This window comes from Erigeron canadensis, chromosome 5 (genome assembly GCF_010389155.1).
Source record: "Erigeron canadensis isolate Cc75 chromosome 5, C_canadensis_v1, whole genome shotgun sequence".
Lineage (NCBI taxonomy): Eukaryota > Viridiplantae > Streptophyta > Magnoliopsida > Asterales > Asteraceae > Erigeron > Erigeron canadensis.
In genome coordinates, this window is record NC_057765.1 from 43,954,606 (window position 1) to 43,982,583 (window position 27,978).

The 27,978-nt window shown below is 32.7% G+C and overlaps 2 protein-coding genes and 1 long non-coding RNA gene across 4 annotated transcripts; 1 reads left to right on the forward strand and 2 right to left on the reverse strand.

The window, feature by feature from the left end:
• The first annotated feature begins 3,284 nt into the window (after positions 1–3,284).
• LOC122599443 (GTP-binding protein YPTM2) lies at positions 3,285–6,985 on the forward strand. The gene is made up of 8 exons (XM_043771959.1): positions 3,285–3,455; positions 4,740–4,812; positions 5,351–5,398; positions 5,474–5,521; positions 5,698–5,769; positions 6,063–6,218; positions 6,289–6,392; positions 6,662–6,985. The coding sequence occupies exons 1-8, from the start codon at positions 3,442–3,444 to the stop codon at positions 6,753–6,755; spliced, it is 609 nt and encodes a 202-aa protein (XP_043627894.1). The 5' UTR covers positions 3,285–3,441; the 3' UTR covers positions 6,756–6,985.
• A 981-nt stretch (positions 6,986–7,966) lies between these two features.
• Positions 7,967–9,113, reverse strand: LOC122602112. The gene is made up of 3 exons (XR_006324159.1): positions 8,791–9,113; positions 8,502–8,568; positions 7,967–8,142 (listed from the first exon to the last, which is right to left on the reverse strand). It is a non-coding gene; the product is annotated as an uncharacterized LOC122602112 (long non-coding RNA).
• An 8,421-nt stretch (positions 9,114–17,534) lies between these two features.
• On the reverse strand, positions 17,535–21,885 carry LOC122599456 (RGG repeats nuclear RNA binding protein A-like). 2 transcript variants are annotated; one of them, XM_043771971.1, is made up of 7 exons: positions 21,497–21,885; positions 20,327–20,636; positions 19,926–19,991; positions 19,706–19,841; positions 19,311–19,469; positions 19,137–19,193; positions 17,535–18,063 (listed from the first exon to the last, which is right to left on the reverse strand). In XM_043771971.1, exons 1-7 carry the CDS (start codon positions 21,666–21,668, stop codon positions 17,869–17,871), a joined length of 1,095 nt encoding a protein of 364 aa, XP_043627906.1. In that variant the 5' UTR covers positions 21,669–21,885; the 3' UTR covers positions 17,535–17,868. The 2 variants fall into 2 exon arrangements, with proteins under 2 accessions (XP_043627906.1, XP_043627907.1); XM_043771972.1 differs by having other exon boundaries at positions 19,715–19,841; positions 21,497–21,883.
• Between the last annotated feature and the right edge of the window lie 6,093 nt (positions 21,886–27,978).

A 27,978-nucleotide genomic window follows, 5' to 3' on the forward strand; every position in this document is an offset into this window, starting at 1 on the left:
AAAAGACAATCTTTCAAGTTGTCAAGGGACAACCTTTCGAGTTACCAAGGGACAACCTTTCGAATCACCAAAGGACAACCTTTCGAGTTACCAAGAGACAACCCTTTCAGATTACCAAAGGACAATCTTTCGAGTTACTAAAGGACAACCTTTCGAATCACTAAAGGTCATATTTGTCACTATAAATAAGTGAAACAAACATGGAAGGAAGATCATAAGTTCTGACAACAAGCTCTATATTTTCTAATTCTCTCTGAACTACAAGACTTTCCAATCACTATCTAGCAAATATAACTAAAACATATATCATCATCACAGGATCGGATGACGTAAAACCGTATACATAATACGAGTTACCAGCAAGGAATCGCCACCCGAATATCCTAATCCTTTTTAAATCTCCCCATACTAGGTGTCATGGGGCCACTGTACATTTCTTATCGTAGAATGATACGAGATTGCATGCTCGTAAAGCGTATTTGTTAATTGACGTATCATTAGTGGGAATATTAATCGTGTACATGTTTTATAAATAATACATGTTTGTATCTTAGTCTCCCGTTGCATATATATAAATTCTAAAAGTACACATGAGCGCTAATTTTTTCAACAGGTTTATGATTTTGTAATTATGCAACTCATAATTTATGATATGGTATGTTTTAAAAAATGTGAGAATTTATATTATAGTTAGATATAATGTTGGTAATAATAATATCCCTATATAAGTATGTGACAATTGAATTCTATTTGGATTATTGAGTATCAAAACAATATTGAAGCCTCCAACGACAACAATTTTACATGTTATTAGGTTTTATTTAGATGTTGTTTAACAAAATTTTACTGTTTGAACTTAAAAAGAAAATGAAAACCTTAATAATTTTTTAAAAAAATTTCATACATTCCCTTATGGTATTAGATTTAATTTTTTTCATATATTTTTAAATTGGTTTTCAATGTATGTCTAACTTTCTAATATACTAGTATTTTTAATGTTTGTAACCCTTTTGTGTACTAGTATATTCATTTCACTTTTCAATTATATTACTTTTTTTGATATTTAATATAATGTTTTGGTAATATAATGTAATTTGTTTTCAACTATTTTTCAATATATTGGGTTGAAAATAAATTGTATCCAGTTGCTAGATGTTTGAACAGTTTATTGACATGTTAGTATGTTACCGAGGTGATCATACTTCACTAATCTAGAAAAAACCACAAGTGAAAAAACTGGACTAAAAACATGACTACTAGACTAAGACCCCAATCATATTTTATTTGTTATTTTTTTTCTTTCAAATTTCTGTCGGTCAAGGAAACTTCACTGTATAATAGTGAAACCCCTATACGTACTTTAGAAAATGAATTATTGATCATGGTTCATTACAAAATATTAGGAAAACTTTAAGTTCGTTATTACTATTGATCCCTTTTCTATAAATCGAGATTTTTTCTAACCGGTTGGATTCACTTATTTGATTTGTTATCGATTTATAAAACTAACAGGAAATGATCAATCATCCTAAAAGAATAACCTAAAAATCCTCCTAATTATTTGATGAATACATGTGACAAAATCAGGGGGCAAGATTAGGAAAGATAATTAGTGAATACCACATGTCACTTTCTTATCATTTTAGGAGGATTTTTAGGCTAATCTTTGAAGATTTATCATTTTCTTAACTAACTAAAAAACATAAATCTTTTGAAAGCTTAGCTTAAAAATCCTTCTAAAACTATAAGAAGGTAGAGATGGCAAAAAAAAACCAACCCGTCGGAGAAACTAGAAACATGATACCTGACCCCGTTAGGGGCAGGGAGTGGGGCATGTCTACCCTGACCGACCCGACCCGATATCAATACATATATCTATATATTTATAAGTCTTTAATTTTGAATCTATATTCCACACTAATATCAACGAAATTTGTATATATGTTCAATAACTTGCACATTTATTTCTCAAAACATCAAGAATAAGTAATATATTTTTTAAAATCATATAAGTTTTGGTAAATTTTTTTGAAAAATAACTATCCTTATCAGGTTAGGTTTCGGGTTTTGGGCATGATTTTATCCCCGATGGGTATCGGGTTGGGTTCGGGTCGTATATTCTTTATCGGGTTCGGGTTTAGTACTACCCGACCCGAACCCAACCTATTGCCATTCCTATAAGAAGGTAATATATGATAACTACTAATTAATTATCTTAATCATACTTTTTGATTTTGCCACGTGTATAATTAAAAGGATTTATAGATCATTATTAATAGGATAATATTTTCCAAACTAAAAAACAGAGATTAATCACGGGAAGACCAAGGTACTTTCTCATTTGTACACAGTTGTTCATTATACTTTTTTATTGATGAGGTTTACCCACAAACTTTTTTTTTGTGTATACGGTTGACCTATATTACCAGTAATCACCCTTTTTAATGATGTGACAACCACGTGGACGTTTAATGAAGCTGACATGGATTCACAACGACAAGCTTAATTACTGGATGACTAATGTACTTTTCCTTTTGTATATGGCTGCCTATTGAACTTTTTATTTGTTGATGTGTATTACCAACAAACTCTTAAAATTTGTACATGGTTGACCCAAATATTCAAAGTGGGTTCTCTCTCATACTCAAATCTTCAAATTTGTACATGGTTAGACCCGAATTAGTCAACTATTCGTTTGACAATTTTCTGATTATCTACCAGATTGTCAGCCAAATGGGACAAATGTCTGAATCAAACATTTTCTACTACAACATGTATATAATTGTTGGAACTTTTTTTAGAAAAACCTTTTTTTTTATAATAAATTTTTCGAGTTTTTTTTTTAGAGAGAAAAACAGTTTTGAAGATTTGAGTATGAAAAAAAACCAGTTTTGAAGATTTTGGTCAACCATGTATAAATTTTAAGAGTTTGTTGGTAATACATATCAATTAAAACAGTACAATGGTACCATGTATAAAAGGAAAAGTACATTAGTCATGCAGAGATTAAACCTGTTGTTGTGAACCATGTCAGCTTCATTAACCGACTATAACCGGTAAATTGGTCAACTATGGTTCTACTGTGTATAAAATTTTTTTTTTTTGTGAGTAAACCTAATCAATAAAAAAATATAACGGGCAACCGTGTACAAATATGAAAGTAAGTTAGTTATCACGTGAAATTAATCCCTAAAAAATATAACTTTGGAGAGCCGTGCATAAATGAACTGTGCTATACTTTTCTTTTTTATTTTAATTTGACGTGTCCCCCTCATTTTTCTTTGTTTCACTTCGGCGGTGATCCACAACATTCGTTTCCCCCATTTCTCTTTCCATCTTTCTTTCTTTCACATACAACACACACCACCCCCAATTTCTTCCATCATTTTTAATTGATTAATCCGATTATCACAAAAAAAAAAATACTAATAATAATTCATTATGACTCCTGAATAGTAAGTTCTTATTCTTTTCACTATAAGATCTTGTTTTATTATTATATTATAGTAATAATTCTTGTTAATTAGGTTTTTTTTTTACTCTATTTATTTATTTGATCTGGATCTTTCATTATGAACTTTCCCTTAATTAAGTAAATTAGGGTTCCTATAAAAAATTAATTGATTTTTAAAACTTTTGCTTGATTATTATTGGATCGGGATCTATATCACAAAAAAATGTAAAATTTTGTTTTTCATAATATGTGTGTATGTATGTATTGATCTATGTATATTACTGTAGTAAAAGTTGATATTGCTGGTTAAATTTGGGAACTTTATTTACTGATTGGTCAAATTCTAGGTTGGGATCGTGTTCTTTTATCATTATTGTTATTATTATTGAATATAGTGGGATTTGAATGAATAATAAATCAAGTATCGATATGTATATGATAGTTGTAATCAAGAAACAGCTCGGAATGTCTTTTACTTGGCTTACGTAGCTACGGGTTTTATTGGATAGGCGTAAGATTGATAAATTTGATACCTTTTTTTCCTTACAAGTCAGTGAGGGAACAACATATAAATGAGAGACACATAAGCGCTTAGTGGATGTGGATGTGTTGTTTTTTAAGTACTTGGCAAGCTATAGTACTGCCTCTTATTTGATAAATTTCAGCCGTGATGAAGTTTTATGGTTATTTTCTTCAGTTTTTCTTCCAGATTGTGTTATGATTATAGTGTGCTGTTGATTGTTAACATATGGAGTTGCATTTTGTATTTTAATTAGTTTTAAGATGTGTGCATTTGCATGGAGATTGAATTACGGCACTAGATATGCTGTGTTATTGAAGAAATATGAGGTGGTTTATCAGCCATATGTATCAAGTACCACAAAATTCTGATCCTTTAGTTTTAATACGAGGATTTTGTGGAAATTTAAGTTAGTGAATGGCTCTTAGGGATCTTATGGATTACATATATGTGATTGATAGAATTAGTTTTTACCCATGGACCATGAATTCTCTTCAAAAGGTGCATAGAACTTAAGCAATTGAGGAACTGGTGTTACCTTTAACTGCAGAATGTTGATTACAATAAATTGTAGTGCTTTATGTCAAATGACCTGGTTGGATTGGATCCACATAACTTATTATTATTTGCAATTTGCCATATTGCAACATTTTTTATTAGATATGCTTTTGATATTTCTTAGTTTATGACGGTTATGTTGTCTACAATTTTTAATCTATGCAACTTTGTAAAAATATGTAATTACTAACATGTAATTATTGGCAGCGACTACCTATTCAAGCTTTTGCTTATCGGAGATTCTGGAGTAGGAAAGTCATGTTTACTCTTGAGGTTTGCTGTAAGTGCCTTGGATCTTACATGAAATACCTTGCACTTTGTATACATAGTGATAGACTGATAGTGTTTGTTTCATGAAATCTTGTTATTCACACCTGTTTTCCTTATGATGTCCGTGAAATGTACATATAAAATAGAGCAACGCCAGATGAATCATTCTAGAAGTTTTTATTAAAAGCAAAGTAGGGCAGTAAGTAAGAAGGTGGTTAACAGTACGTAGATTACTATATCAGATGAAATAAAAAGAAGGGCCAGTTTATATTTGGGTTTTCTATGCTTGATATTCGTTTTGGAAATAAGTTTATGTATATTTTTCTAGGAAAGAATGAAGCCTTTTCTTCTAAGAAAAACAATTGAAGTTTGTGTGTGATCCAGATATCATTTGAAATGAATGTTGCCATGTTGGTACATTAGAAGTTGTTCATGATGCACATGACTAATACTGCAGCGAAGGACAACTTGAGTTCTTCATGCCTATATTTTCTTTCTATTTTATTAACTGATTCCTTGGTTTTTTCTCTGCTTTAAATATGTTATAGGACGATTCCTACTTGGACAGCTACATAAGCACCATTGGAGTTGATTTTGTAAGTAATATTTCAAGAAGCTTATCGTTAACTTTTGTAATCTGGCTTGACCTTACTCACATGTTTTCCTGATAGAAAATCCGTACTGTGGAACAAGATGGCAAGACTATTAAGCTTCAAATAGTAAGTTTGTCTTATGATTGATCCATAATTATATGGTTGTTTCATGTTAGATTGGTTAGTAGGCAAATGGATAGATTTACACAAGATTATCCAAATCGTAGTTGTCCTCACATCTACAAATCTTTCTTTGATATATGATTCGTTTCCGTTTCTTTCTCTGCTCTGCTAACGCACAGTGGGACACTGCGGGGCAAGAACGTTTCAGGACCATCACAAGCAGCTACTACCGTGGGGCGCATGGCATCATAGTAAGTGTGATTTTCTTCATGTTTGATATGTTTTATGTCCTCCGTAGTATTTCCTACTTTTTGGGCTGACATGGTGACACATAAATATTCTAATATTAATTTCTTAGACATGTTATAAGTTGAGATATTGTATATTTAGCATTGTACAAATAGATTTTTGGTGATGACTTGGCACCTTGAGTTTACTTTATTCGACTTTGTTTTAAGGGTATTCTAGACATCCAATTAATAGTCAAACAATGCATGTTACATAGGGGAGAGGTAATAAATGTTTCTTTTTTGTATTTACTCAGGTGGTTTATGATGTGACGGACCAAGAGAGCTTCAATAATGTTAAACAGTGGCTGAGTGAAATTGATCGCTATGCCAGTGAGAATGTCAACAAGATACTTGTTGGAAACAAATCTGATCTTGTTGCAAATAAAGTCGTTTCAACTGAAACAGCTAAGGTAATACTTTATCCTATATCTCAGTATATTCATTTAAATGAAAATATCCTGTTCATACTACTTTCTGCAGGCTTTTGCTGATGAAATTGGAATTCCTTTCTTGGAAACAAGTGCAAAAGATGCCACCAATGTCGAACAGGCTTTTATGGCTATGACCGCTTCCATCAAAGATAGGTAAGTGCCATCACTTTTTTAATGTTCTGATGATACGATCAATGGATAAGTTTTTGACTCTACATTATCATTAAAATGGTATTTTAGATATTTGACCATCAGACAGTTACTGTTAACATGCATATTAGAGGTAGCAAAATGGTGGGTTTGGGTGAGTTTGGTTTATAAGGTTACATACTAACGTATCAAAATGGGTAGTAAGTCAATGGATCAGGTCAACAAACACGTGACTATTTTAGAATTTTAATTTTTATGTCATGTATGTGTAGGATGGCAAGTCAACCGTCGTTGAACGCCTCAAAGCCTCCAACAGTCAACATACGTGGACAACCAGTCTCACAGAATAGTGGATGCTGCTCTTAGTAAATCAACTATGAGCGTTTATCACTTGTCAAGTGGCAATGTACAAGTATCCTTGTGTAGGGATGAATTCTTTTTTACTTTCTTTGTTTTCTGACTGTTGGGATTGTATAAAAGTCAAGAATTCTTTAGTTGTCAAAACATCTACTACTCTGTTTGTTGTGTCAAGAAAACAGGAAATTGTTTATCGTTAGATCTTTTGATAAGAATCATGGATTGGTTATTTTAAGCTACATTGCTTTGCGTCAATAATGAAAGTTAGCATTTGCGGGGTTAGACAACGCATGAATAAAAAAGCCATACTTTAATCAAATAGGTCCTTGTGCATCATGCAGACCAATCCGAATCTATTAGTTCAGATTTTAAAATGTGAATAAGCTCAAATTTTGTTCTATAACCAACGTCTAAAAATTAAAAAAGATTTGCACGCATCTACAGCTATTACTTCCACAGTTCCACGTAATTGTCACAATTTCCAACAATCCAACCATTAAATGGATTGATAAATCCATGTCCCTAATATATTATCTGTCCAACTTTCTATTCCTAGAACACACAACAACAGGACCCAATCCCTGCGTGGGGTATGGGGGAAGTAAGCTGTAGACAGTCTTACCTCTACACAAAGGTAGAGAGACTGCTTCCATAGGGACCTCCGGCCACAAATGAGTGCAAGACGGAAAATGAGAAAAGTTTAGAAAATCATACCTGTCTGCTGAGAATCTGAAAAGAAGAAATACCTGTCTGCTGGGTCCGGCTACTATGTGGGTCGAACGTTTATCCATCATACGTCCTACCGATATCTTAGAAACATGTTTGACAATACAAATTACATCTAGACACTAATTACATCAAAATCCTCCATTGTTACGCTTATTCAAGCTTAACACTCTCATATGCACAACCCACAACGACGCCCCTGTATGATTGAAGAGGAGGCCAGCCATTCAAATTCTAATAGGTATGAAGTAACAAAAAGTATAATGCCCAACTGCACTTATCACTTCCCCAGAATTGATAATTATCCTATTTCTAAAGAAGGCTATAAAAACCCAGGTCCCACACACACAAGCTTGTGCCAAATCACGTTGAATCCTCAACAAGAAAATCAAACAAACAACCGGTCCAAGCATAACATGCCTTTAGAGTTTAGACTGTATAGCACACATGATTCACCGTTGTTTGCAAAGAGAAAATTAAGCATAGAAGATGGGTAACAGCGAATGCAATGCACCACTTCTAAAACAATAGTGCTTCTTAAACTAAACAAACGATCCAGTAAGTTTACTGAACAAGAATGCACATGTTCTAAGATAAATTAGACAAATTCTTTATGCAAAACAAACATATGTCTTCAATGCCATGGGCTCGGAACTTTCTTCAGCCTCAGCTACAACAAAGAATAAAGAACGGCTAGTCAATGAATATATCAGGTATATAAGAAACCTGATTAGGGGGATGGGTTAAATTAGGGACTCCTTATTTTAGGGACCATTAGGGACTGTAACTTACACATGTGTGTAAGTCGTGGTGGCGGTGGTCGCCGTCTCCGGAGGATCATGATGGTGGTCGGAGATGGTGGTGGTGGTGGTGATGGTGGTCGGAGATGATGAAAAATGAATGATTGAGAAATGTCCCTAATGGTCCCTAAAATAAGGAGTCCCTAATTTAACTTTTCCCCCTAATTAGGTACAACAAAGAATAATCCTATATATATTGTATAGAAAAGAAAACTGAGGGGATAATTACTTGGTTGTTGTGGCCACACTTCTTCTTCCTGCAGTTCATAGCCCTTGGTGGGAGACGAGCATAACACCTAATAAAATAAAACAAAATTAAGAATGAACTAATCTACTCAACAATCGAGCTATAAACCATGTCAATACTTAGAAGAGGCTAAAAACAGGAGGGTTTTTTTTTTTTTTAATCAATACCATCAAAGAGAGTGGTAACACATATAATAATAACTATATGCATATACATACATACAAGTAAAAACACTATTGAAAAAAAAAGGGGGCATAGTGAAAAGAAAAACCTCTATACTTGCGGCAAATTTTCTTGTTTTGGATATACTTATTAGCCAAAGCAATCAAAGAAGGTTCAACTCCGTAACAGATCCTGGCTCCCCCCCTAAGCCTCAACACCAAATGAAGGGTCGATTCTGGACAACATAGACAAGTTAAAACAATGGAAAATACAAAACTAAATCGGAAAAATAAGGATCACATTCCAACAAATCATAGAATCTAACATATATGCATTCTGTTTAGAGATCGCAGTAGCAACTAAATTACGATAAATTAAAAACAAATACAGTAAATAAATAACAACACTTCCAATATTGTAAAATGGACATTGTTATCAACCACTTTAAGATAAAGTCTAGAATAATGTCAAACATTTTTTCGCAAGTTGAACAAAGTCAAAAACCTATATTATCAATAAATTGGGTAGTTATTTTGATGTACAATAATTTAGTACGTGTTATTCATAGCCCTAATGGCTAGCTGCGAATAGCAATATTCTATATATATATATATATATATATATTATATATAGGTGAGTTATTTTGAAAACCACTACAAAAAACGCGAGTATCAATCTCAGCCATCTATTCATCAAGATCAGGAAAGACATGTTTGTTATTATTAAAAAAATTGTCCAACACTCTCTTTCTCTTCCCTCTTATTAAATCAAAAAAATCTAAATCATTATAAAAAATTTATTTCACAAATCGTACATCGTTAGACGGAAAAAAAAACATGGGTAGTCTTGAAATTTCGTCCTCTTTCATTAGAGATGCGATTCGATATACTTTTGACGACTTTTTAAATTTCGTTTTTTTTTCCATCACGTTCATCCTACACATGTGTAAGTACAACCTACACATGTGTAGGAAAGACCTAGAACTGGTGAGTTGTATAACCTGCTCATGGGTAAGTACAAACTACACATGGGTAAGTTACTTATAAAGTTCAAAAATGATGAGGACGCATTGTAAAACCCTAAAGCTTAATTTCTAATCTGAGGGGGAGGCTACTTTTTAAAAACCCAAGAAAATCTAAACCCTAAAACCTAAAACGGATGAGGGTTCCCACTATAGGGTCTAGGGTTTGAAGCCCGAGTGTTAGCCTATCGGCTAACCCTCGACCTTCAAACCCTAAACCCTAGAGCGGGTACACGGTACGCTTTAGGGTTTAGGGTTTGAAGTTGTAGGGTTAGCCTAACCCTACAACTTCAAACCCTGGCTAACCCTACAACTTCAAACCCTAAACCCTAAAGCTTAATTTCTAATTCGAGGGGGAAGCTACATTCTAAAAACCCTGGAAAATCTGAACCCTAAAGCTTATAAAGTACACATAAGTAAGTTACTTATAAAGTTCAAAAATGATGAGGACGCATTGTAAAACCCTAAATGCTAAACCCTAAAGCTTAATTTCTAATCTGAGGGGGAGGCTACTTTCTAAAAACCCAATAAAATCTAAACCCTAAAAACCTAAAAAGGATGAGGGTTCCCACTCCAGGGTTTAGGGTTTGAAGCGCGAGGGTTAGCCTATCACCTTCAAACCCTAAACCCTAGAGCGGGTTAGGGGCGAGAGTGTGGGATCAAATCCCATGTATAACTTATATAATACTTTAAGAAGTGAAAACACTAAACCGGTTAGGAGCGAAAGTGTGGGATCAAGTGCACGGACGGTTTTAGCATGGGGGCATTGGGGGCAAATGCCCCCATTCCAATTCTGGTACAATGTAATTTTTTTTTATATAAATTCTAAAAAACTTAATCTAAACCGAGATTACATACAAATGTTTCTTTCTTTGTCATAAGTCTCTTTTTTGGATGTATATATATGGTATTACCTTGTCAAACTCGACAATAATACTGTGTATTTAGTTCCCCGTCTTCATCATGATCATCATCATCTTCATTTCAAAGGCTCATTTTCGAAGTATTTAGATGTAGAGAGTGATGAAGTGTAAGGGCTTTGTGTTTATGATTCAGAGTGTTTGAATGTAAAATTTCAAAGATTTTGATGGTGATGGTGGTTGTTGCGGTGGTGGATCTGGTGGTGGTTGTTGTGGTTGTTTCACATGTTGTGAAGGGAGATATATTTGATTGTTGAATTTGCAGATAAACTGATAAAGTGAGATTGTATTGGGAAGACTAAAATCATTACTCTAATTTGCCATCTATTTTTTTTTTTTTAAAGTAAACTTCATTAACCAAGTATCAACCAAAGTGGCGATACCAAACAATACATCAAGTAAACAAAATTACATCAAGCTAAATCTACTCCAACTATTCCAGCTAATATTTACATTTTTCTTTCTATATCTATACCAAAGAAAAGCCAAAGATTTAATATCCTGTACAACTTTCTCAATCTTGATTTGGGTGTTCGAGAACATTCTATCATTTCTTGCCTTCCAAATGCACCAACACGCTACCATGATTATACCTTTAAACACTTTTTGTTCTTTCTTTCCAAGACCCGCATTCTCATGTATTTCAATGAGATCTTTTATCGAAAACACGAAGAAGGAAGATATCTTGCACCAGGAGCTAATGAACGTCCAAACCATATTAGCCAATTGGGAAATTGGCTTTATCAAATGGTGAAGTGTATATTGGGAAATTCCATCAATATTTTATTAGTTACACCACCTACACACATTTTATAGATTCAAATTTTATTGTAATTTATTTTAATGTAATATTCCGTATATGTATATATATAAGTTTGATTTGATTTGTGAAAAGTTAATGTAGGTAAGAGTACAATATTTCAAGTAAAATTGTTTATGCGTGAAACAAAATTCTTTTAGGGTTCATTTTCTATCCTCGAGACAGGTTTCAAAAAATTTTTATTTTATCTTTTTAAAAACGGTTTTAAAAAGTATAATAAAGACTCTTAAATTTGACCCCTCTTGGAAAAAATCTGTCCCTGATCAAGTGACTATATGGAAACTGACTTTTGGTCACTATGGGACCCGAAAATTTCAATTCAATTGATATTTGGGCTTGGTGAAAAAGAAGGAAATCTCAAATTCTCGTTTTAGCCGCCATGGCCCAATATCTACGAAGTGCCTACGCTTCTATAGTAGATTTGAATTTGCTTTTTCTCTTGGTGGCAGAGTACTAACTATACGTAAATCAAGCCTCACACCGACATCATTGGAATGTGTAGTTGCTTGAATGATTACTTAGATCGGCTAGACGTATACAAGACAAATCATGTCTTGCAGGTGAACCGGACATTGAACAAGAGCTACAGGATGTTGAGATGGAAGCGGGTGTTTCAATCTCATTTTCCGATGCAAAAATTACTCTCAATGAGGCTTCGCACAAGGCTACCTCTGAAGATGACGTCCTCTTTGAATGAAGATGTTTGTAGACTTGAAGACTTGAAGTTGGATGAAGATGTTTGATGAAAAAATTTAATGAAGATGATTGAAGATATATAATAAACAGTGTTATTAGTGTTAATGATGAAATATATTAGCTACCATACCAAATAGAAAAAAATAAGTTAATCAAAGTAATCTTAACCATCCAAATTTATAATTAACTTTAATCTTGACCCTTTAAATTCAAAGTCAAAATTATTTGAAATAAAAAAAAAGTCAAAGGTTAAATAACAAAAGTGATATATACGTATATGTTTGTCACCTATTGTGACAACTGTCATCTGAGCGTTTTCCTGAATTACTTTTCCGGTCATTTTTAGTTGCTTCGTTCATGTTCGTCGTTAGACTTTAAGACTTTATCATGGAATAAATGGGTTTTTGTTTTATTTGAGCTTTACGAGCCTTTAGACTTTAGAAAATTGTACGTGGACTCGAGAATAGGAAGAATACTAGTTGTCTTGTGGAAATGCCAAATTAAGTAAAATACTTAAAAATTAAATCAATAAAAGATTTAATAAATAAATATAGACATATTTATAGTCGTTGGAAAACTATAGAAAAATTACATTCAAATATATCGACAAAATAAATTAACGAGTCTCGGGTTTTCTTGAATTGTCGGGTCAAACGAAGTATTGTAGGGGTCAAGTGATGGTCAAACTCGGTCAAAGGGAATGAGGACATCAAAACCCTAGCCTACACATCCTATCTTCTCTCATTTCTCCCAAACACTCTCCCTCTCTTCTCCCCCTCTCTTTTGCAGCCACGAACCACCACGAACCATCGCAAACCACCACGAACCACCACCGATTTCTTGAATCTTCATATTATTCTTCATCTCTTATTCAAAAATTGGTAAGATATGGCTAGATCTAACGTTTAAAGGCTTGTTATTCATCAAAAAAAAAAATTTAATTAAGAATCTCATTCATATATACTTATATATCTCGGCTATATATATATGTATGTATAAATCCGATTTTGTCTTTGTACATGTATATTTTCGTTTAAATCCGAAAAGTTTTATGAAAATATGTATAAATCGGGTTTTCTTTTTCTTCCATCTATTAAGTCCAACATTTTGTATATTATATATTTATATATATATATAGATATATATTTTCGGCTAAAAATGTATATATATATATATGTATAGATCCGAAATATTTAAGTATGTATATATATATATTTTCCGAATTGTTTAGTGATTTTTGGTCTTGGAATCGTGATCTTAATCTTTGTTCTAACCGGATCTAATTTTGTTCTTCATTTTTGACTCGGTCAACGCCAGTCAAACCGGCCAAATTGTACATTTTGGCTTCAAAAATCGATTTGTCATGGGTTAGGTGTTTAGATCTCGTGTTGGTGAGTTTGTTTCTCGTTGGTCAACGCCGGTCAACAACGGTCAAAGGGGCAGATTCATGATTTGGTATTTTTGATAAATTAGGGTTTTGTTTATTGTGGTTTTGGTTAAAGTCAAATTGATTTCACATTTGATAAAGTCAAAATTAATGTTTCTAGTCAAAAGTGAAAATTGAGGTTCCTTGGTCAAAGTCAGATTTGAGTTTTGTCAATAAAAGTGATGTTTATAATCCAATTTAAATTGCATGGACATATGTATATATATATGTAACGATTAATCTAATATGGACATATGACTAAATATAAGACTTTGTAAAGACTATATAAATTATACATTTGTACAACAATTGCCAATGATTTGTCGGATTTAACATATTTTATAATGACATACCATATAAAAATAGTTGACAAGATATAAACATTAAAATGTGACATTATTAAAACAAAGATCTCACATGGACAATTTATAAGGACAAAACGCTTATTTTATATATATATATATATACATTATATATCTTATGACATTGACAAGACAAAATGGCATTTCCTAAGACAGTAGTATAAGCCATGGACTTGTGCGAATAAGTAAGTACTTACTGGGTGACTTGTGGACAATGTAGGACTTTTGGACAGATAGTGAGCTTATTCCAAGTGTACTTGATTGTTCGTATTCTTGTTCGTTCATCTAGGGTATTTGTGCTTGTGCTGCTTTCAGGTGAGTCTCGTAGCCCTTTTTTTTACAAGTTTTGGGGTGGAAAGTATACTTATTTTCAAACAGTTTTGTCGGTTTCTGTTTTATGTTCAATATTGAGCCTGTGCGTATAGAGTAAATTGTGTCATTTGACGTGCTTTGATCTTGTTTGTGTGTGTGTGATTACGTGTTTGTTTGTTGTGCTTTGAACGTACTTATTGTATGAGTTGAGACTTGAGACTTTGGACTAAGGCAGGTACCGTAAGGCCGGACTTTGAGACATTGAGACTTGAGACTTGAGACTTTTGGACTTATTATGGCGTAATTCTGCTCTTTATATATTGAACTATTACTTGTTTAGACTTAAAATAATCGACAAAAGACTTATTTCTTTGACTAGACTTTTGACTAAAATCTACGAACTCACCAACCTTTGTGTTGACACGTTTTAGTATACTTTTCAGGTACTCATGCTAATCAGGGATAAAGACTGCTATGTTAGGCTTAGACTTCGGAGTTTAGTGCTCCTTTACTTATTGTCAGACTTTAAGGCTACATGCCTTGAATTATTTCTTTATGGACTTGGTTGTAATAAGCTATTTTAGCACCGTTATGACTTTGAACTCATGTTTTTGGGAATATATTTATTATATTCTATTTCATTTAGCAGTATCTATGTAATTCCATGTCGTGTTGTACTTTTCATGACACCTCATGTTTCCGTCAACGATGGGGTGTTACACCTATCTACGCATCTAAAAAAACATTTACATCCCAACATTGCTATATATTACCAATTTACCATATATATACAAACGACAACTATTTCAATTTTGCTTAACGTACAAAACAATCAAACACAATGATATCATTTTGTTAAAATTACCCAACACATATTAACAAAGGTCAAAATATGTAATTAATAAAAAATCCTTATAAATGTTAAGGAGATTTTACCCTACTATTTTACGGTAATTTTACGGGAACAAGGGACGGAGGGTTAAACAAATTTTCTAGCAAAATTGAAACTCATCAATTGGGTTGAGATGGTCAAAAATTTGTTTAACATGTATTCAAATATTTTAAAGAGATGACTTTTTATTTAAGAGAAATTAAATTACAAGGTTTGTTATTAAACCCAACTTGAAAATGCACTTCGCTTTTCTAATTAACGTACATGATAGAGAACTTACCTTTTTAGATGTTTTTTTTCTAAACAAATCTTGCCCAGTGACATTGATTACACCATGCCCTTTGTATTCGTGTTTCCAAGTCTCATATATATGCTAAGATTTAGATGGTTATGATTTTGTTATAATTTATTTAGGATAAGCATGGCAAAGGTATACGGTATACCCGAGTAATCTCTGGAATAATGCCAATTTTTGCATAATGCAATTTTTAGGGGGGGGGGGGGAGACGCCGATGTGGCTTTCAAGTATGCACATGGGGTCGCCATTGAATGGAAGATGGTCTTGTTAGTTTCACAAGTTTCAATGCATATTATTTCTACAATGTATATATATTTATGTTTGAGTCGGGCATCGTAAACAAAGATGATCATATAACTATAAGTGGACAACAAGATAAAAAAGATGAAGCTTCAACTGAATTGCATAAAGAGGAAAGTAGCATGTTAATGTTCGTACGTTTTTCTAAGAATGACCACAATTGTATCTTATATAATTTCGTTAACTACTTGAGCATAAAGTTATTATAATGCTTAGGTTTTACAATTTAATGGGCAACTGTTGACCCATTACATCCATTTGAGCATATTTTTGTATTTGATCCATTTGAAGATATATAGAGATCAAACAAAATCTATCATATTGGTATGTTTAACTTTTACGATATTTAACGAGAACCAAGTTTAAATAAAACATACTAAATCGATAAGATTCAGTTTAATAAAACTTGTATGAAAACGGGTTGAATCCGAGTTGATTGGTTATATATAAATTTTTATTCAGATACCAATAACCATCCATGAGCTCATATGGTTATTTGCACTTTTGGTATATACAAAATAAACATGTTTCATTCTATATTTATTGTTTTTAACCCGGTCAATGACCGGGTATAGAACTAGCTGTTATAAGTTGAAGATGTTTTGTTTGATATTTGAATGTGCACTCAAAATTTATCCACAATAAAAGTTTCAATTTTTAAGTCAGAAAATAGCATACAAAAATCAAAAACTTCATCTACTTTGTATACCGATTATGGTGGATTTGGGTTTTTTTCAGGGCGCGGTTTTCGGTCAAACCCAGTTTGAAAAGTTTGAGAAAAAAAAAATCAGTTTTGGTTTAAACAAAATACGGTCTTTGGAAAACACGAGAGATAGTGCCCGCGCGTTGCGGCGGTGAGATGGTGAAGGTGATAGGACAAGTCATAGAGTATGATAGCCAAATGCCTTAGCCGTACAGGCTCTACCTCGGATTTAAAAATTCATCGAAAGTATATCGAATGACATCTCTAATGAAAGAGCATGAAATTTTAAGAACACCCATACAATTTTTATAATTTATCGATATACGGTTTTTATGATAAAAGATGTTTAATGAATTAGAGGAATAAAATAATTTATGGAGGAGAGAAAAAAACATGAATGGTTGGTATTTGAGGAGAGAAAACAAAATGAATGGTTGAGATTTAAAGGTATTATAGGTATATTAGATAGAGATGTTTAAATTAATGAATAAAGAAGAGGGGTAATTTAAGTAGTTCAAATCCTTAATTGGGAATTTGAAAAAGGGCAAAATGCTTTATAAGATAATATAGATAAGGGGGTGTTTGGTTATAGAAAACACCCATTGTTTTTCTATTTTGTTTTCTAAGAAAAAGATAAAAAACAGAAAATGCGATTTAATCATAGTTTTCTAAAAATGTTTTACAAGAAAACAAAAAATAACGTTTTCCACTTTTCAATGGAAAACTTAAAAAAATCTTTTTCTTATTTTCTATTTTCCATTTTCATTCCCCACTCCCCTCACACCTGATCTCACAAGTTTTTTAGTTTTCGAATTAAAACGTATTTTTAAACCCTTTTCATTTTTAAAATATTAAAAATGAAAAACAAGAATACATTTTCTATAACCAGACCCTAACATTTTGTACACCTCAAGCAAGAAAGGTGAGTTGTAAAACATCGAAATGAAATCATGCAGCATAACTTATTTACTGTTTCCAAAAGTACATTATCAAGTTGATTACCACGTTAGCATCTATTTCAATATCCATCTTGTTGCTTTTAAACACATTAATTAATGAAAACTATCATCCTTATCGCGTAAATGATAAAGTAAAAACGCATCTTTGAAGCGCTAACAATTGTCATCTGTTTCATAACAAAACTGAGAAACTGTATCTTGAACCACAAATTAATTGGTCTCCATATGCCCCAATATCTCTATAAGCATAATGAACGTTTTAAAAAACTGACAATGCAGACTAATAGAAGGAAGACTAAACAAAAAGTACCTGGAGCATATGAAAATCACAACAAATTTACATTTTAAGACGTGAGGGGGATTAGTTTTTAGGAACCCTTTTCCAACACATGAAGAAAACTTTAATTATTCTTGGTGTATTCCCGTCATGTTAGCGGATATTTTGTTGAAATGATGATGACGGGATGAAAGGCACGTCTCACTTACATCCTAGGGTTGGAAAGTGACTAGGATCTTCAATTTTAGGAGCTTCAGGTGCATAACTTGAAGAACCATCTTGGTTAAAACGAGCACCACTTCCACCACCCCTAGGACCACGTCCGCGCCCACGACCACCTTGGGTGTAAGCTCGTTCACCTTCAGCTGGTTTCAAGAACTCATTGATGCTGAGTGACTGTCACAATATTAGAAAGCAATCAGCTACATGATAACTACAAGATTCAATATTGCACTTTATTTGTAAATTACATTCATATGCATGCACGAGGTTGTAAAACTTGGCCAACTCAGCAAGGTACCAAGATGTGACTTGTTCAGGCTGACTCAGACTAAAACAGTAAAATTTGGCCAATGGTGTCAACACAGGTCAAACTCGGGTGACTTGGGTATTTATGTTATATATTAAATCCCAATCCGGATACCCCCAAGCCAAGTCCGAGTCTCCAAAAACTCGTTGCTCCCCCCTCGCCAAGTCGAATCGGAGTCACAAATTCCCCAACCTTGTGCATGCAATTGTGTTATGTTCTACGCATGTACCCTAGTATCCATAACTAGAAAAAAGGGGACAACTTTCAGCATAATCTGCTAACTCCATCTGAATAACATTACAATATCCGTCTAAATATATACTCACATTTAACTTAATTGAATTGATGTGTATATAGAGGCCTAAAATAAATGAAATTTCTGCAAAAAAGCTCTTTGGAAACTAATTTGATTCATGCCAAATAGGACAAAATTGAGTCCCTTAAAGAACTTACATTTTATATCTATTTGTTGAGTCATGATTTGCATTTTAACGTCAAACAAACACGTATAATCTGTGTTAATGTATATCATATTTTTTTGCAATCATTGTTTTACCTCAAAAACTGAACATCTTCTCACATAAAATCTAAAGTTGGAAATTTTGTTTCAACACAGCACGGGCAAATAAGCTTTTATGTATCTCCCTGGAGCTTCAACTAGCTAGAGCCGCTTAACAGGCCTCGTAGTTGTTATGTGTCCCCTACTGCAATTCTTTGATTAATTTAATATTACGTATTATTTACAATTTCGATGAAACATTGTCCTATCTATTATCCAACTTTTAAGTATTCCATTTCTATCTACAAAAGATCAAGTTTATCCTTTATGTAGAGTTATTACAATTGCAAAAAATTCCATTTTCATTTGTATAACTTTAAACATTGTTTTCCAACTAATGAAACATACACATGTATTGATATTAAAATACAAATAGATTACCTTCTTAACTTTCTCTTCTCTCTCCGCAATCTCTTTACGTTTATCCTTGTCCGAACCCTATACAAATAAAAAATAAAATCCAAAGGTATAATATTTGAAAGCATCTGGAAGATAATTTCTAGGATACTCTCAATCAAGCATGCCTAAGTAACTTTGTATCGAAACTCATCATACCAATTTGACAAAAATTTCATCATTAGTTTTCTTGTTTGAAAGTTGCTGCATGGATGCCAGCTCTTTGTCAACATCCACTTTCCTTTCTTCAGTCTTAAGTGCTTCCAGAGCTTTCCTCTTCTCCTCCAAAACTTTTAGATACTCTTCAAGAGTCATTTCCTGCATCACAGAGTATCCAACATATTTGTATCCATCAATAACATGTCCATATTACCATAAGTATCAACGTATGTTCCCTTTATATCGAAGTTAATCATTTGACAATTAAAACCATCACAAAATCAGTGTATTTTCTAAACTAGTTTCAGATTTTTTTCAAAAATCGAGTATAATGTCGATGAGATCAGACGCTGTCACATCTCACAAGTTGTGACATTTTTGAAGTGAGGATATACATTATTCACCTTAGCTTCAGGCTCCTCCGCAACTTCAGTTGCAGCGTTCTCCTTTTTATCGGTTGCCTCTTCCTCGGCATTAGGTTTATCAGAAGTCACAGTTTTCTCCCCTTCAACCGCCGCTTCCTGAATCTCCCTGTGACAGCAAAGTTGTTATAGATATATAAAACAGCAAAGCCTGAATAAAATGAATAAATATAATACAAGGGAAAAAGAATACTGGTTGATTTCATCAGCCTGATTTCCCCAGTTCCCACGACCAGCTCCTTCGCGTTTGAATTCACTTCTGAACATAACACAGGAAGTAAAAATGGGTGAGCATAAGAAAAGCTAAGGAAGTTGCAAAATGAAGGATCTTGCAAATACCACTCAATCAGAAGTTCGTGTTGGCAAGCTAACACTCTTTTATTCATAATAAATTGAAGAATCATATATGATTACAAAGCATATACTGTTGAAAGGATCATCCAAAATTTCAATTAAGCGATACAACAGATTGCAATTGTTTGAATACACACAATTGGGACTACTTTCTACCCATTTCACATTTTTCATTTGAACTTTTGAAGCAAAAAATGAGTAATAAATTAAAACAGGTTAGCTTGCGTAAATAAAACTTACCCACGCCCTGTGCCACTGCGACGTTCATATGGACGACGTTGACGTTCTCCCTCCTCACCATCTCCATTAGAAAATGAAACATGGCGATCACCACGCAAACCACCACGAGGACCACCATAACCACCACGCTTCTCAGAAGATTTACCATCAGACTCTTCAATGCCACCTTGACCACCAGAAAACCCACGGCTACCAAATGAATTCTCCCTGTTGGCTGCATCTCTATTAAATCCACCTCCTCCGCGGCCACCTCTCCCGTACCCACGACCACCTCGTCCTCCACGGCCACCCTCATTTCTGGACTCTCTCACTGCTCACAGAAAAAGCAAAAGAAATTATATACGAGTACTTTTTAAACAGCATACAGAAACAAAAATGGACAATCTTGATCCCACATTTACATACAAAGGTTGAAAATACGCATCTAGAGACACTATATAAGATTGCTCTAATAATGACCCAAGCCACCACATTTCCAAATTATCTACGAAGTGCACGTCAATGTAACTTTAAAAGACTATAGCCAGATTAAAATCCGAGACTTTAAGGTCATTACCCGAATATTGCAAATCTTAGTATTTGAATCAACAGATGTTGCACCTTTTTGTATACTTAAGAGGTCAAATAATTGGTGTTAAATTAGATGGTAACATAAAATCACTTGTGTACCACCTCTCGCCCTGGTAATTTTACTAACTACCTTTTATAACTATTAGTAATACTTTCTATACTCAACACAACACAACACAATCCAAATTAACCATAACATCCTCGACAGACCAAAACTCATCGAGTTACCGTCAATAACTGTGCAAGATTTATCGAAACTAACTTATCCAATTTCCGTTCTATAATACGACACAATAACTTCAAGTCCCAATAATCAATTTAAACTAACACCGATGATCCAACCCCTCAACACAAACACCAAAAAACATAAATGGATTAAAAAGATTCCCATTATGTATTACTGTACATCCACTAGTTAAGACTCTACTGGCATCATTGATATAAAAAATTGACTTACAACTTCACAAAGAAAAGACCATCTGATTCATTTCAATCAAGAACTAACATATACATACACAAATATATCTACATACAGATTTGGTAACTAACCAATAGATGCATACATACACATATATAGCTAAATTCAAGTAAAAAACTGACCAGCTTGAGCAGGTGGTAAAGGCTTAGATGGAAGCTTAGCGGGCTTAGCCGCCAGCTGAGCAGCCGCCGGAGGAGCTTTCTTGGCCGGAGCTGCAATAATCTTTTGAAGAAGCTGTGATGGGTCATCGTTATCATCATCACCCAACAAATCAAAAGGATTCGCAGTTGCCATTTTTACAATCTTTACTTTTTCTTGATTCTTTAACAACAGTACTTATGTTAAAGTTTCAATCTTTATTACAAATTACAAATTTTAATTGTCATATTTGGGTTTAGATTGATTTACCCACAAATACCCCCAATTTATTTTTTATTTATTTTTTGATTGGTGAAACCCTAGCCGCAATGCAGTGTAGAGAGAGAATGTGAGAGTGTGTAGTAGAAGACTAGAAGATGGAAAGAATAATTGAACCTGATCTTTAAAGTGTTTTGAGATATATTTTTATTTTAAAATTTGGAAAGTTGTTAATTTGTACTTTGATCCTTGTGCTTTTAGCTATTTATGGTTTTATCGCAATTTGCAATTTTCTAAAAAAGGGTATTACATTATTTAATCGGATCTATTTAATCGTTTGAGAACTTCGTGTCGCGATTCGACAACGGGAGGTCTAACATACATTGTCTTAACCGGGTCCGTGCTAGAGAGCTTATTCGAAGTAGAAATGTCTATTTCAAATACCCGATGGGCGGAAAACCCCCTACTAATCCGCTCGAATGCACGACGATCAATAGGGGTAAACCCTGCCTCCTCAGACTTGAACCTAGTTATACCCAAGCCAAGCCTTCATAGAAAGACTTCCTATGTACTTCCCAAGTCTTGAACCGAAGACCTCCTGCTTGTAAAACAGGTGCTCAACCACTTGATCTAACTAGGAAGTACAAAAAAATGGGCTTTTTATTTTATAAATAAGTTAATATAATGAAAAAAACCCATCTAATACTATAACTAAAGGCATGACAACATATTAGGGGGGAGTGGGTGCGGTAAAATGTTTCCCTAATTTCAGCCTCGCGCGGGTACACCGTTGCCGGGAGTAGGGGTGTTCGTGGTCCGGTTTGGTCCAGTTTTGACTAAATCTCAAACCAAACCAGGATTCGCGATTTCAACTTATTTCAAACCAAACCGGACTAGGTGTGTTGTCAAACCGGACCAAACCAAACCATGTAAGCTGGTCCGGTTTGACCGGTTCAACGATTTCGTGATTTTTTTTTTTTTCATTTTTATCCCCAAATAATTTTATGCATATATATTCCGTATATATATTTTTTTCTTTCTTTTATTACTCAAATAAATATCACAAACACTATGATCTTAATATTATTAATAAAAACACTAATAAAGTTACAATTATATTGTGTTTTATACTCACAAAATATGAAATATTAAAGGTGATGAAGGACCCGAGTCTTATAATTTTGATATTTGAGTGGAAAATAGTGGAGTAATGAAGATGAAAAAAATAAAAGGATAAACTAAAAATAGGAAAGAATGAAAGAAAAAGTAATATAATATAAATAAATGTTTATTAGAATATCTTATAATTGTCTACCAAATTTTTTTTTTATAATATATTTGAACTAAAATACCTGATAATATATTGCGCATAATACTAAAATATGTAAGTAGAATATCTTCGGTAAAAGTTGTTAAATATGTGAAGTAAATATATTATATATATACATATATATCTTTTGGTCCGGTCCGGTTTTTTACGGTTTACGTTTTGCTCAAACCGTAACCGGACCAAGGAACCCGGTTTTTCAAAAATTAAAACGTCAGACCAGACTTTAACAACCCAATCCGACCAAACCAATCCAAGTACCCCAGTTTGGTCCGGTTTTGACGGTTTGATGAACACCCTTAGCCGGGAGTATACCGGAGGAGAGAGAAGGAAGATTTCGGGGTTGTTCACCACGTGAGGGAAAGAGAGAGGGATGAGAGAGAAAAGAGATGATTGGATGTTTCAGAAAATGATTTTTCTTTAATTATGGCAAATGAAGATTTATATATACATATGTATTGATCTATATGTATGAGAGGAAGAAGACTATCGATCTGGATTTGTAGTTTTTTTTTATAATTTTATTTGTTATTAATTGCAACTCAGCCCCTGAACTATATATCTATTAATTGCAATTCATTCCCTAAACTATTAACAGTACTGTTTCGGTCAAAAATTACCTAAGATAATTTTAGAAAGGATTTTAGACAACTAATGAACCGAATATTTGTAAGTGAGGTTTGGTATTCAAGGATCTTCAAATAAAAAAGAAAAGTTTTTTTTTATCAAAAATAAATAAACTTTTTCATGATTCTTTAACAACAGTACTTATGTTAAAGTTTCAATCTTTATTACAAATTACAAATTTTAATTGTCATATTTGGGTTTAGATTGATTTACCCACAAATACCCCCAATTTATTTTTTATTTATTTTTTGATTGGTGAAACCCTAGCCGCAATGCAGTGTAGAGAGAGAATGTGAGAGTGTGTAGTAGAAGACTAGAAGATGGAAGAATAATTGAACCTGATCTTTAAAGTGTAATTTTTATTTTAAATTTGGAAAATAATTAATTTTCTTTACAAAATAGTCTAAAAGTCTTTCTAACACTTTGAGAAGGTGACATGTGGTATCCACTAATTCTCTTTCATAATCTTGCCCCTGATTTTTCCACATGTCATCATCCAATAATTAGGAAGATTTTTAGGTTAAGAGGATTAATCATTTCCCTTTAAAATTTGGAAAGTTGTTAATTTGTACTTTGATCCTTGTGCTTTTAGCTATTTATGGTTTTATCGCAATTTGCAATTTTCTAAAAAAGGGTATTACATTATTTTAATCGAATCTATTTTAAAAAGCTTTTCTACCCAATTACCTTGTACGAGCATGTTACCCGTACAATGTGGCGGCGATGACATTAGTTGCGATGTAGTAGTGTCAATGGATGATGATGACGTTTGCGTCAAGTGGTGTAAAAAATTAATACAAAGACATTTGAAATTAGGGATGGTGAATATATTTTTAAAAGATTATAAAATTATTGCGTAAGTTAATTAATTAAGGGTAAAATGATAATTTTGCATGTACCAAAATTTTAAACTTTTCAACATAATCGTATAATTTTCATATAGTAGTATAGATAATATAAAATGTTAAGGGCAATATTGATAATTCAAAATCAGAAAATACTAAAAACAAAAAGAGGCATTTTATTTTTATAAAGAAGTAAAGATAATGAACAAACCCATCTAATACTATAATTAAAGGCATGACAACATATTTGGGGGGGAGGGAGTGGGTGCGGTAAAATGTTTCCCTAATCTCGGCCTCGCACGGGTACACTGCCGCCGGGAGTATACTGGAGGAGGGTTGTTCACCGTGTGGAGGAAAGAAAAAGGGAGGAGAGAGAAAATAGATGATTGGATGATTGAGAAAATGATTTTTTTTTTAATTATGGCAACTGAAGATTTATATATATGTATCGATCTATATGTATGAGAGGAAGAAGACCATCGATCTGGATCTGTAGTTTTTTTTTTAATTTTATTTATTATTAATCACAATTCAGTCCCTGAACTATATATCTATTAATTGCAGTTCATTCCCTAAACTGTTAACAATTCACGTCTGTTTTTTTATATTATTAATTGTATTTATATATATGTTTTAGTGTATATAGTTTAGAAAATTATATAGTTAAAAAAAATAAATGTAAAAGAAATGATGATGTAGAGATTGAGGAAAATATGAGAAAAGTGGCGTCAGTGATTTTGAGAAGATTGAGAAAAATTCAGGTGGAAGATTTTGATTAGTGGTAAACTTTGATGAAGGGGTGACCACTCCCTCCCCTTTAGGATTAAACTTTGACCCCTTATGCTCGCATTTAGGTTTCCTAAAATTCAAATCATCAATCTTATAAAAGGACTTTCTTAATGCAAGGCTATAACCAGTTAGTACTTCTATTTCTTAATAAAAAAGAAAACTAAAAAATATACGTTGATAAAAGTGAATAATTCTACTCGTATAGTTTAACCATATAATCTTGGACCTTTCGAGTTAGTGATTATTTGGATTTGTTTGTTCATTTAAAACATTTTCAATAAAGATTTTTAATGGAAGTTGGAGAGAATTAAAAGTTTTACGAATAGGTCTTAATATAAAAGTTTAAGCTGGTATAAAGTATAACTATAAAATAATATGAGGGCATCTCCAATGGAGCTTTATGTAAAGCTTTTATAAAACTTTTTACTATTTGAAAAAGTTTTTGCCAAAGGTTTTTACCATTGAAGTGAAAAGCTTTTTTTTCAATAGATTGAAGAATTTCAAGTATTTGCAAAAAAGATGACACTCTCTTTCTTCATTATTTCATATTTAAAAAACAATTAAAAGACTTTTTTTGAGTTGTAACCATTTGAGCTCTCATTTGATGACAAACTTTTTATAAAAAGCTTTTAGAAAAAACCTATATCATTGGAGATGCTCCGAGGAGGCTTTATTGGGGTTTGTCTATATGTGTTGAGTTTGACTTTTTAAAGTGATAAATATACGGGTGAAGGGCCTCTCAAGTTAATTTTAAGTCAAGATTCAATTGTCAAAATTTCAAGACAATCATTTAATCTTGACTTTTGAATAAATCCAATGATAAAAATTTCTCCAACTTGACTGGTCAAACTGGAACCTCGCTCTAAATATATGAGGTTTTTTCATGAATTTTTAAGTTGGGTCTTTCACAGATGCAGACCAAAACTTATGTGTATGTATATATAAAAAAAGGTTTAAGTTATAAACTTGCTATATATATATTTTTTATCTTGTTTCCTTATAAATAACAAACTTTAAAACATATCAATAGTTATTCATATTTTATTTCAATATAAACATTAAATTCTTATTTATTGGAAAAAAAAATGTTAATAATGCCAAGTTGTTATATGATGATGAATAGTTTGAGTGAGATTTTTTTTTTTAATACTAGAAAAACCTTTGAAAACATATTAACTGAATTCACATTTTATGAAATTCATACCTATTACTTAAAAAAAGCTTTGAAATATATCACTTAAGTTATATTTATCTAAAGTATATTACTTACAATATAACAAAACATAAAAAATATAGTCAGTTACAAAAAACAATCATTTATTCTTTGAATGTTCTTATCATTAATAGGTATGAAAAATTGTGCTCGTAAATATAAATGGAGTACATAAAAAGTTGAATATATGAAAATATATAGTCAGTTATAAAAAACATAATGTTGTAAATAGCTGGTTGACTTATTTTAGGTGTTTTGATGTATTTGTTATTGCAAAAACGTAATAAAATAATCCTTGTTATATGAAACAAAGTCCAACTAGCCTTCAGATGAATATTACTCTACTGGTTCGTCATCCTTCAAATATTAGAAGTTAGGAAACAAAGTCCAACTAGCCTTTAGATGGATATTACTCGACTAGTTAGTCATACTTCAAACATTAGAAGTTAGACGAATGATGAATGATCATAGCGTTTCTTGATACGAGATGATGTGTAACAACAATTTGATTGGTATGATGTGTAATTAGTAGGTTCCATTTTCTACCTTAATAGTAAAAAAGGTCCTCTAATATTTGCATGGAGAGAAGGATTGAGCCTATGACCTCTAAAGGGCAGAGCATTTACCACTAATCAAAACCATGCTGCTTTATCCTTAAAACATATGTTTTTATTAATCTATAATACTTTATAAAGCAAAATACTCTTTTTTTTCTATTAAACATTCAACCTTTGAAATATCATTTTTACCGTTAAAATTATAGTTACTCATATTAAATGAGTATTGTTATTCCAGAAATGCCCCAATAAGTTTGTCATTCGCTTTGTAAGGAAATATCATACCATAATATTCTATTTTCAGGAGTGACACTTTTCATTATCTATACTATTCTTTTACGTAAACTACATTTACATTAATAAGTACACCGTTAACACCACCATCACCCGTCGTCGGTGCCCTGTCGCAACATTGCGCGGGTACTCCTCTCGTTAAAACTAGGGTTTTTTGTTTGGAAAGTATCTCAACTTGTCACTTTTTACTTTATTGAGGTCAAAAGAAAAAAATGTTCTATGTTGAGGACAAAAACCGGCTAAAATATCTATTATAGGTCCGTACTGGCTAATACATGATGTGGGGTCGGTCATTACTCACGTGGCAATCATCTGTACAACAAGAACTCACCTAACCATCGAATTAATTTATAAAATCAATGTTACTCCATTTTTTATGGCTGCTTATGCTTACATTTATAAAATCAAAGTTACAATCGAAACCACTAATATATCCTCACATTACTTACTTTCTTTTCACAACTCTTCCATTTATCCCCTCATCTCCATCTATCCATCAGATTCAAACAATGTAAATTGTAAAGAAATCTATTTTTTGTTCTTTTATCAACCACCATTGGAGTATCGATAGTCTTGGCAATCAGCGTCTTCAAGT

Bases quoted from the DNA above. Each gene is read 5' to 3' on its own strand.
- LOC122599443 (XM_043771959.1), top strand. The intron at 5,522-5,697 runs GTAAGTTTGTCT...GCTAACGCACAG, and splicing joins AGACTATTAAGCTTCAAATA to TGGGACACTGCGGGGCAAGA. The intron at 5,770-6,062 runs GTAAGTGTGATT...GTATTTACTCAG, and splicing joins GTGGGGCGCATGGCATCATA to GTGGTTTATGATGTGACGGA.
- LOC122599456 (XM_043771971.1), bottom strand. From the start codon at position 21,668: ATGGCAACTGCGAATCCTTTTGATTTGTTGGGTGATGATGATAACGAT. The intron at 19,992-20,326 runs GTAAGTTTTATT...TGTTATGTTCAG, and splicing joins CGCAGTGGCACAGGGCGTGG to AAGTGAATTCAAACGCGAAG. The intron at 19,842-19,925 runs GTATTCTTTTTC...TTGCTGTCACAG, and splicing joins CAGGCTGATGAAATCAACCA to GGAGATTCAGGAAGCGGCGG.